Raw genomic sequence first — 10982 nt, forward strand, 5'->3', positions numbered from 1 at the left:
AAGTTTCCTCTTCTATCCAAACCCTAGTTTTTCTATCCCGAATTTTCTCACCAACCAAACGGAGCACAAAACACACAATAAAGTAGCTACCTTTCCCATTCTCACACTACAACCCAATTCTTTGAATAGCGTAATTCACCGAAACAAAGTTTCCTCTTCTATCCAAACCCTAGTTTTTCTATCCCGAATTCTCTCAAAAACCAAACGGAGCACAAAACACACAATAAAGTAGCTACCTTTCCCATTCTTACTCTACAACCCAATTCTTTGAATAGCGTAATTCACCGAAACAAAGTTTCCTCTTCTATCCAAACCCTAGTTTTTCTATCCCGAATTCTCTCACCAACCAAACGGAGCACAAAATACACAATAAAGTAGCAACCTTTCCCATTCTTACACTACAACCCAATTCTTCGAATTGCGTAATTCACCGAAACAATAATTTCTCCCTTTTCCCTCACTTTCGCACCATCCAAACATAAACACAAATCAACATAAAGCCGAGAGAGACGGAACACGTACCGTCAACGAAGAACCTCGAGGAAGGCCAGCCGCGATCGGAGCAGAGAGAGAGTGACTCCTCGTCGGAGAGGTGGTCGGCGATCTTGCCTACAAAGTCGGCGAACTTCATGGAGCCGCGGCGAGGTGGGACCCAGAAGGAGTAGCCAGGGAGGAAGGGGAGCCAATCGGGAGTGGCCCTCTGGACGATGAACCTGTGCACAATGTCGTCGAGCTTCTTCAGCATCAACGCCTCCGATTCGCCGCCCTCCGAAGACGACGGCGATAGCTCTATCTCGGTCAGGCGGCCGTTTCCGGAGAGAGTCGATCGGAATCGCCGGAGCTGGTTTAGGCTCAGCTGTGTTCGCCGGAGAGTGAGGGTTTGGGAGAGAAGTTTAGCCATTAGAGAGAGTAAAGAGAAGGGAAGTTTTGCTCTCTCTCTTTTTTTTTTTTTTTTTGGAGAGAGGAGAGGATTTTGTGGATGGAGACGGCGAAGTGGATACTAATTAAATAATTTTATTAAGATAATTATTAAATTTCATTAAAAATAATAAGTTCAAGCAGAAAAAAAAAATAAAAAATAAAAGGTTAACTGCGTAAGGTAGTGGGGGTGTCACGTGTGTAATAAAAGATTGGTTTACGTGGAGGTTAAGAATGCCGTTTAGATGATCTCTCCAGTCTCGATCTCTACTATTTATTTGTAAGTTATGTTGGTTTCAAAAAAAAAAAAAAAGGAGTAAGACGACGTTTAGTTTATAAATTTAAAAGTATGATTCAGAATTATTTTTATTTTACGTATATTTTTTATGAGAGAAAATACTATAGCGAACTATGAATTATGATTCGAATCATAGCACAAATTCCCCTTCCAAACGTTTTATAAGTTTAATGTTGGATCGAAAAGAGAGAGGGGGAAAAAATTCTACGTGAAACCTATGGTTTCAAAAAAAAAAAAAAAAGGAGTAAGACGACGTTTAGTTTATAAATTTAAAAGTATGATTCAGAATTATTTTTATTTTAAGTATATTTTTTATGAGAGAAAATACTGTAGCGAACTACGAATTATGATTCGAATTATAGCACAAATTCTCTTTCTAAACGTTTTATAAGTTTAATGTTGGATCGAGAAGAGAGAGAGGGAAAAAATTCTACGTGAAACCTACTAAAAAACTTATTGGTGGAATATAAAGAAAGTTACGTACTGTAAAATTTAAATTTAAATTTATATAAATTTAATTGTTAAAAACTTAATTCAATTATCAAAATATAGTGTTCATTAGTGAATTTTTTTTAGGAGTCTCACACAAGAGACTTAAAAAAAAATAATGAGACATTTGATCCATATATTTAGAATCATGATTCATGATTTTAATTTTTAAAATTTAAATTTTTTGTGAGAGTAAAACACTATAGAAAATTAAGAACCATGATTCAGAATTAGAGACGAACCTTGAAACAAACATTCCATAAGTTGTACCAAGAAGTGAGAGGGGAAAATTTTCTAAAAAAGAAAAAGGGACTTTTGTGTGTAGGAAATGTCCAACCGGTGAAAACTGCAGTTTTTAATCATAGTTTTCTAATGGTTTGACATGTAGATGTTCATATTAAAAATAGTTAAATTCATTTTTCTCTTTTTACAATTAGTTCATGTATTTAAAAATATTCTAACTTAACTGTCTCAAATTTAGTCCATTGATTAAACTTTTGTTAAAGTTTAGATGGAAATCATATAACTTATGTTTTTCTGAGTTTTGCCCTGTTCGATGGCATGTATTTACTCGAGAAAGCCCACTCAAGTGAAGAAAGTTGGCCCAAGTTAAAGTTCGGCGTATGTTTACTCGAGACCAAATTCAAAAATGAACTCGAGTTTCCCACCTATTCTCGAGTTAATGGTTTCCCGTCTACTCGAGTAACTCCTTTGAATTTCTACAGTGGGGATCCTTGACCCTCCCCTGAGCACACAGTGAGATCCGTCCCTAACTGCCATGTCTGCCGAAGCTTTCTCTCTTTGAGGTCTTCCTTCCACACCATACCTACTTTGTTTTTAAATTTATTGCTACTTATAGATGATTCACTTTTATTTATATATCTTTTTAATTACCCGATAACGCATTCTTCGTAATTATTTATATTTAATTCTAATTATTCATATTCAATTGCATAAAATCAATTAAATTAAAAAAATAAAAAAAAATCAGGATACGATTCAAAACTCAAGTATTAGTACAACCAATTCAAAATTTACGATTTATTTATTTATTATCATTATTATATTAATGGGTAATGTTAGAGACACTAATTCAAATCTTAATTTTTGTATACCAACTGATGATGTAGCACATGAATGTAATCTCTTTCATTAATTGACGTGATAATATTTTAAATATTCACTAATAGAAAAATGACAACTCACATACCATATCAGTTGGTATATAAGAGGTGAAATTTGATTTTGTGTTCTTAACATTTTTTTATACTTATTTATTAATTTTGAATTAATTTGTGGTCCGATTTTGTTCACTTTAACACCGTTTTGCACTAAATTTTCAATACCTCTTATATAAAAGTACTATAAGTAATTTGAATAAAAAATAAAAATACACTAAAATAAAATAAAGTCACAGCAAACTAAATAAAAAACAAATTAAACAAAACAAAATAATATTAATTTAAAACACAATAAAATAAATTAAAATATATTTTCTTGTCTTTTGCTTCAGATGATTTCCCGTTTTTGTCTTCATTTCTTATGTCTTTTTTTTTCCTTTTTCTCTCTCTTTTTTTAAACAATTTATATAACCGTTATTTTAAATAAATCAAGCTATGCACTAAAAACATGTATATTATATAAAATTTGAAATATAAACATAAATATAAATATATAATATAATATAGGTGCACTGTACAACATTTTACAAAATCCGAAAAGTGATTAGATAATATATAATTGTCTTTTCCCTGGATTCTATTCAGAAAGCGAGAACACTCATAGCATATTTTGTATCGTCCCATGTTAGGATGATGTGATATTCATATTGTTACACCATGGTCGACCATTCAAGCCACCAACTTTTATCGTATGCGTCGAGAGCTCCGAAAGTCAGGACAAATCCTTGATGTCGAGAACTAACATTTAGGGAGATGTCTCTAGGTTGAGGAGCGCTCTTGGAGTCGAAAAGTACTTAAGGTCCTCTCAAGGCCTTTGCATCGTTGAAGTCGAGAAGTCTACTAAGCCCTTTGAAGCCTCTACGTCGAAGAGTCAAGGTGTTGGAGTCGAGAAGTGTTTAAGGTCCTCTCAAGGCCTTTGCATCGTTGAAGTCGAGAAGTCTACTGAGCCCTTTGAAGCCTCTGCGTCGAGGAGTCAAGGTGTTGGAGTTGATAAGTGCTTAAGGTCCTCTCAAAGCCTTTGCGTCGTTGAAGTCGAGAAGTCTACTAAAAGCCCTTTGAAGCCTCTGCGTCGAGGAGTCAAGGTGTTGGAGTCGAGAAGTGCTTAAGGTCCTCTCAAGGCCTTTGCGTCTTTGAAGTCGAGAAGTCTACTAAAAGCCCTTTGAAGCCTTTGTGTCAAGGAGTCAGGAATTAGATCAGACCGGAAGCAGTCTAGTCAAATCCAGCCACGGTCTTGTCAACTCGAAGAGAGAAGTATTGATCCGACTGCTACTGCATGAGTTAGGAAATCAGGCGGCAGATAGGAAGGATCAGCCGCGTTTTCCGGAGCAGTCATCATGAAAACCCACCTACCCTCATGCGGATCGAGGGCAGAAGATGGCTTCTTCCTTGGGAACGGGAAATACGTATTCACATGTAAATGCATATAAATAGAGCCAAGAAAACCAAGGGAAGGGGGTTTTTACGCACCAGTTCATTAGAACTAGGGAGCTTGTAACCAGCTGAAATATTAGTGCATGCACAAGTGGATTAGACAAAGAATTATTGCCGAACCACTATAAAATTATTGTCTCCTTTACATTATTTTTCAGTTTTTATCTTTGATTGAACCGTGAGTGTTTTTGTAAGAGGTAATTACGAGTTGTCGGAAAAACACCGTCAACACATATCATGAATTCATGATTTTGCATCAAAATAGACGGCACCTAAACGACAAGTTCATTGGGATTGTAATTTGTATCTTTGACTTAACCTAGAATTGAATTGCTCTTAAGATATTTAAATTCAGGGAAAAAAAAAAGATTGTTGTATTTGTTACTTATTAAGCGTTCTCCAAGCACATACACAGACTTGAAGCAAACCAAATAATTCTCCTATCCAAAGAAATGGTAAAAATAACTATAAGAAATCTCAAAAAACAAAAAATAAAAAATTGAATCCTATATCAGACCATGGTTTCCTTGCTGTGGCGTTGTACTTGGAGGGAAGCTGAAAGAGTCGCCAAATGGATTTGAAGAACCCATTTGTTGCAAATGTTGTTGAGGGTATTGGCATTGTTGGGGATATTGAGGTGAATGTTGGTGAGGGACCATAATCATGTTATGTTGGTATGGTTGTTGCTGCTGCTGCTGCTGCTGGGCCATTTTCGCCATTTGAACGTTGGGCGGCGGAGCTATGTTGTTCGACATCATGAACGGGTCCTGCTGGCCGTCGAAAGGATTCTGGACGCTCATTCCACCATGTCCATATCCTGCATTCTGCAGCTGTATCTGTCTCCTAGCTGCGTCATCCTCGTACAAGCTATCGAGCAATAGCTTGTTAAAACCGCCGGCCTGAACGCGAAAAAAAATGAAATCATAGGATAAACTATGCAAATTTAGGCCAAAATGGCCTTAAGAAATTTGTGTAAATGATTGTGAAAGAATGAAACAGTATAACAAGGCCAACCCCAGAAAATAATCATTTTAAAATAATAATTGACTAGGCAAGCTATTTTCCAGGATTACTATTCATGCCACGAATGATTCCATAGTCACTTAAAAATGGCAAAGGAAACTAACCAATTTGCTTTCTACTGCGTGGCTAGTGTTGTTGCTCGGCGCGGTAACCAATGCTAATTCCCAACCCGAAGAGCCAAGAAGGTCATTCAAACCTTGATTTGTCGATGGCGGATTATTCCCTGCGTAATTTCAAAGATGAAAAAGATTTGTTACCACATTTTTTTTAGAGGGAGAAGAGTGTTAAACTACTAAAAATACAAGTAAAAAAATTTGAGCATACCAGGCTGAATTATAGCAAGAGCCAATGCATTGCTTTCCTCTATTTCTGCAGCTTTTGGATTCACTTCTTTCAGACCCTGCAAAAGAGATTAAAGAGCCACCACCTATTGGAAACAGAAAACCAACTGCAAAGAAAGCACAGCAGCTTGTGAATTAGACCGTACTAGCAAATCGGGCTCTTCCATCGATATCAATGGCGGGGCTTCAACTCCGTCCTTCAGTTGGGATTCTTCCACTGTGTCCGCCGGCGCTTTTTCCTCGTCGATTTGCTCTACTTGTTTTTCGGTTTCTGAAGGTTCTTCAAGTTTCTGAGGTTGTTGCTCAGCCTCAGCCTCAGCCTCCCAGTACATCTATTGTCATAATAACACATACATCACATAAAGGCAATTAGATAGAATGCTATAGTATCACGGTTATGCATTAACATATAAGAGGTTCACACCTCAGAAAAATTAGCAGAAGAGGCAACCTTTCATTTTTTTTTTTTTTTTTTTTTTAATTTTGCAAAATTTTACGCCTAAAATAAATGTGCAAGATAAGTGGCGGCCCTAGAAAATAATAATTTGTCATTGAATAAAAATATAGGTGTATATTTCAATTATTGAGTGGGGACATACTTATAATTTTTCTTATAAAGTGGCGAAATAATTGAAATTCTTAGAAAAGTATTAAGGATAAAAGTTACATTTACAAAATATGAAGGAAAGATGCAATAATGTAGGAGAAATGGTACAACATTTTAACATTATGAACTGAGATAAACCATGATTCGTCATACCATGATTCATATAAGCTAAGATTCAAGACATTTAAGCAAAAAAGCTCCATATTCAAATGCATGGCTAAAGTTTTCTTACCAGTCTCTTGTAAACAGAACCCGATTGCGGCGCTTCTCTGATATATTCCTCCATTGTTGCAAGAAATGATGGAGGTGGCTGAAAAGTAGATAAGAGAAATTTCGTGAGAGACCATACAATGGTATCAAAAAGATCAAATTTACTTTCAGGAACAAATGAGACCTGTCTTAATGTAGGAAACTGGAAATTCCTAGCAAGATCCAATCCCTTGCAATATTCGTAAAAGTCGGCCAGATTTTCAGCCTGCACAGGGAAAAGTTCCGAAAATAAAGACAGTTTCAAGGACCTATGTAAAGGATTCAATATAGTTTTTCATTTTCTCCGGTATGATGGCGCCAAATGATCAGATTCTCGGAAGAAGAAAAAATCATTGTCTATACCTGTTGACCTGCTCTCTTGTAAATTTCAAGAGCTTGAACTGCGTCATGTCTTGACATGTCAAAGAACTGTAGGAGGATGTATAATTACACTAAATTATTGGTCAAAAACGGAAAAATACCCGTTTGGTTCATATGTTTTGAACATAAATTTAAATTTTATAAGAAAAAATACTGTAGCAAAAAAGTTTAAACAGTAGTTTTAATCTATGAAACAAACGCATATTTGAAAGAAATTAAACACGACACTGAAGTAGAACCTTACCATGTCCACAAGATTTATAATCCCGTCGTTGATAGCGCAGTATATTTTAAAGCTCTCTTTCAGTACCTACATGAATAACAGTGTGGAAACTTAGATACCTACATGAATAACAGTGTGGAAACTTAGAAAGTGTAAATTCATTCTTATTTAAGTACCTCTTCGCAAAATAAGTAAGTGACAAGTAAAAAGTTAGCAAAATTATAGATATTGAAAAGAAGAGTATAATGGTCGGGGCCCACAAATTATGCTTGTAGTATTAGTACCACATCAGAACTTTTATTAGATTGCAGCAAAAGAATTAGAGAAGTGTATTATTAGATGAATTTGAGACACAAAAAGTTTAAGGTTTAAAGCTCTAGTTAAGGAATTCATTCGCGGTAGACAAGAATGTATTGGCAATACGAGCTCAAAATTCGAAAGTAAGACGGCGTACAAGAAAGACAAGCAATTATGTGTGGATATATTTCTGAAAAAGTAACATTGTCCCAACATACCAGGGCCAAAGCATACTGTATGAGATAATTGCTATAAGCTGCTCCTTCGGGCTGCAAAACCACAGCAAGTTAGATAGCCTATTCGAAGGATAACAGAATTGTACCGAATTCGATGAGAAGAAGATTCTCTAAACCAAATACTACTTGTAATTTCACATTCCAAGGATCATACTTGCACACATGATCTCTTGTCATCATTACCTGACACCCAATGAGTCGGTAAAGAAGCTGCTGCAACGCAGGAAGCTGCTCCAACAGCTCGATGCGACCCAACATCCGTGTTCTGCTATGCACCTGTTGAGCAATGAAGTAAGCATATTGTTATTCAAAAGATAATTGTGGGACTTGGAGTGGGATTTGAGGTATGAAATTGCGTTTGGTTGGTAGATTCGTGTCATGATTTGAATCATGGTTTGTAGTTCGCTATATTATTTTCTCTCACAAAAAACACACGTAAACCGAAAATGGTTATCGAATCATAATTCTGAATCCATCAACCAAACGTCTTCTCATAGCAAGGACCTTGGAAGCTCCCGGTGCATATTTTGTCAAGCGCTCGGTCTCAACGTCGTACTTCAAGACACGAAAGCACTCCATCCGCTCCTCTAGAAAGAGCGAATAAGTCCTAACCCAAGCGGAGCAGTCCCAAGCTGCAAGGAGATTATGATGTCTAAGAAATGAATGACGTTTAATTTGTACGAAGATAAAATAAAATAAATGTACCAAGAGGGCTTGACTCGTCTTTAAAGTTGGACATTTGAATAACATGTGCCCTATATGAGTAGTTCATAAGCTCCTCTCTAGAAGTTGGATCACCCTCTCTTAGTGTCCTGTGAATCACAATCAATGCCTTTATGGCAACCTGCATACAGTCACTTGTTAAAGATTGCTATAATTTCACAAATAACCAAGTTCCAACAACAATTCCAATATTTAAGCATTTAGAAGAGGAAAAAAAAAAACAAAAAACAAAAGTATGTCCGAAAGTCATTTTTCTTTCCAAGAGAACAGCCTATGATTCTCATTAGTCGAAAAATTCGGCGTTTTTGTAGTAAGACTCGAACTCGGAGTGTCCTAAAGAATAAACTAGAATATTTCAAGCATGGAAAAAAAATATTTCTCTCTCCTTTTTTTTTTTTTTTTTTGCACACTTAAATACCAATGAGACGGCTCATGAGCTCTGCCAATCGATTTCTCGATTTATGACTCATCTCAGCATGGTGTCACATCACCGTGCTACACCCACATGTTCTAACATTCATATTTTGCATTGCTATTAATGTATCAAATTTCTGTTTTTTTGCTGCAATTTTTAGGTGATGCTATTAACAAAAACAACAGAAACAGAAGAATAAGAAGAAAACATTACAATCCAATTTCGCGTCTTCGACAATCTCTTAGCCAAAGCGTGAATGCAATATGCCACATCCGCCCGTGGACGCACCATCGATGTTGCAGAGAAAATTTCTAATCAGATAACACAAGAATTACCCAAAAAAAAAAAAAAAAGGAAGTGAAGAAAAAAAAAGAAAATTCTATTAACATAAATCCAATCCAACAGAACTCAAAAAGAAGAAAAAGCCAAAAATCAACCCATGCACAACAAACCGTATTACACTTTACAACAAATAATTTGATAAGTTTGAACAGAATTTATATTTTGTTGAAAAAAAATATTGTAACAAAAAGATTTGAATTGTGGTTCATATCCATAAAACAAACAGGTCAATAATATTGATAGAGAAAATAAATATAAATATTGAATCGATCAAAAAACAAAGAAAAATATATATCTATATGTATATATATATATATATTATGTGTATTTGATAAACTCACTTCGAACATGGCGTTCTTTTGGGGGACACTCGACGTGATTGGTGGCTTTAACAATGGCAATATCCAAATCCTTATAAAACAAAACATAATGAAAAAAAAAAAAAATGGTATCAAGATTGAAAAAAAAAAAAGTGTGATCAATTAAGAAAGCGTTACGTAAATATTTGAAATTTACCTTGAATTCGCTGTTGACTTTTGCAAGGCCAACCTTGGTGGAGTCTTTGAGAGCTCCATAGGCCTTCCTGAAGCTCTGAAACGTTCCCATCAATCACCTCCAGAAGTTAGAGAGAGAAAGTCGAGAGAAACTAGAGAGAGAAACCAAAAAAAAAAAAAAAAAAAAAAAACTAGGATGACAATATTGAAAATGTTCTTCTTCGCTGTAACCTCGTCATTCCAACAACCAAAAAAACAGTTAACGATTTCTCTCTCTCTCTCTCTCTCTCTCTCTCTCTCTCTCTCTCCCTCCAAAATGTTCGCAACAACATGGAGAGAAGATAAGGGAGGGGTAGTTTCGTAATTTTGTATTTGTTATTTTTATTATTATTATTATGTTTTTCCTAAATGACATTGAAAGTATGGAGCTGGAAAATATTATATGGGGACTGGGAAAAGCTGTAAGAATAAGGTTGTATTTTTGAAGAAGGCAAATGTGGCGGGTAACGCTAAGTTTCATATGAAATTACTAGAATGTCCATGGTCGGTGTGTGATATAGTGGATGATCATATGGCTCATTTCGTCATTTCCAGAGTATTTAATTGGTTGGTCAACACAAATGAGGATTTTCTCTGGTTATGATTTTGGTCTGACGAGGACCAAGGAGTACAGGCTGGTGCTGCATGGCAAACCACATATCACAATTATAAATAATATATTTCTCCTTTTTTAGATGAGAAACAGGAAACTTTTATGCCGCCGGGAGAAAATTTGTCGTCATTGTGTCGAGAGATATAATAATTTATGAAATTTTAAGAATTTATAAACTCGAATGATAAAATTATAAAAATTACGATAAAATTGTGAATTTTGAAAGAATACGGTGAATCGTTCGAATTTATAAATTCTAACATAAAATTCACAGATTATCGTATTCTTTTAAAATTTTTAAGTTTATCGTAACGTTTATAACTTCCTCATTCGAGTTTTCATCTTTAGATGTGGCATGCCATTACAAATTATTTAAATATATCAATTTCTAATTAATTAAATAAAAATGATTATATTATAGAATAATAATAAAAATAAATAAAAAAGATTTTACTTATAAAATTAAAAAAAATAAATCAACTAATTGTTTTTTTAAAAAATAATAAAAAAACCTCAAAAGAAAAGCGGGAACAAAACGTTTTCCTCTTCAAAGTTCAACCCCAAAAGAGCTGACCAAACACAAAAAAAATAAAAAATAAAAAAAATGAGTAGACCAAAAGAACTATTTCTAAGTTAGAAGTTTTATTCGTTTCACAAATCGCCTTTTAAATTTATTTAGAAA

The 10982-nt window shown here is 34.9% G+C and overlaps 2 protein-coding genes across 2 annotated transcripts in view; both read right to left on the minus strand.

The window, feature by feature from the left end:
• The window catches only part of LOC21399889, a 10860-nt gene extending 9901 nt beyond the window's left edge, over nt 1-959 (minus strand). Inside the window, exon 1 of the mRNA XM_010089687.2 lies at nt 523-959. Within this exon, the coding sequence (XP_010087989.2) occupies nt 523-901 (379 nt within the window). The 5' untranslated portion in view covers nt 902-959. The remainder of the gene's footprint in view (nt 1-522) is intronic.
• Nucleotides 960-4760: 3801 nt separating this feature from the next.
• Nucleotides 4761-9914, minus strand: LOC21399890 (putative clathrin assembly protein At5g57200). Its single transcript, XM_010089688.2, has 15 exons — nt 9671-9914; nt 9496-9565; nt 9026-9123; nt 8380-8518; nt 8179-8306; nt 7858-7950; nt 7657-7707; nt 7163-7228; nt 6901-6966; nt 6683-6763; nt 6521-6598; nt 5828-6013; nt 5665-5740; nt 5445-5563; nt 4761-5216 (listed from the first exon to the last, which is right to left on the minus strand). Exons 1-15 carry the CDS (start codon nt 9758-9760, stop codon nt 4824-4826), a joined length of 1734 nt encoding a protein of 577 aa, XP_010087990.1. The 5' UTR covers nt 9761-9914; the 3' UTR covers nt 4761-4823.
• Nucleotides 9915-10982: the final 1068 nt, after the last annotated feature.

This window comes from Morus notabilis, unplaced genomic scaffold (genome assembly GCF_000414095.1).
Source record: "Morus notabilis unplaced genomic scaffold, ASM41409v2 Scaffold193, whole genome shotgun sequence".
NCBI lineage: Eukaryota > Viridiplantae > Streptophyta > Magnoliopsida > Rosales > Moraceae > Morus > Morus notabilis.

What these genes read in the sequence shown, in the direction of transcription:
- LOC21399890 (XM_010089688.2), bottom strand. Translation starts at nt 9,760, where the DNA reads ATGGGAACGTTTCAGAGCTTCAGGAAGGCCTATGGAGCTCTCAAAGAC. An exon ending in TACAGTATGCTTTGGCCCTG is followed by an intron (nt 7,229 to 7,656) that starts GTATGTTGGGAC and finishes TTATTCATGTAG; the next exon opens with GTACTGAAAGAGAGCTTTAA. An exon ending in AGTTTCCTACATTAAGACAG is followed by an intron (nt 6,599 to 6,682) that starts GTCTCATTTGTT and finishes TCTACTTTTCAG; the next exon opens with CCACCTCCATCATTTCTTGC.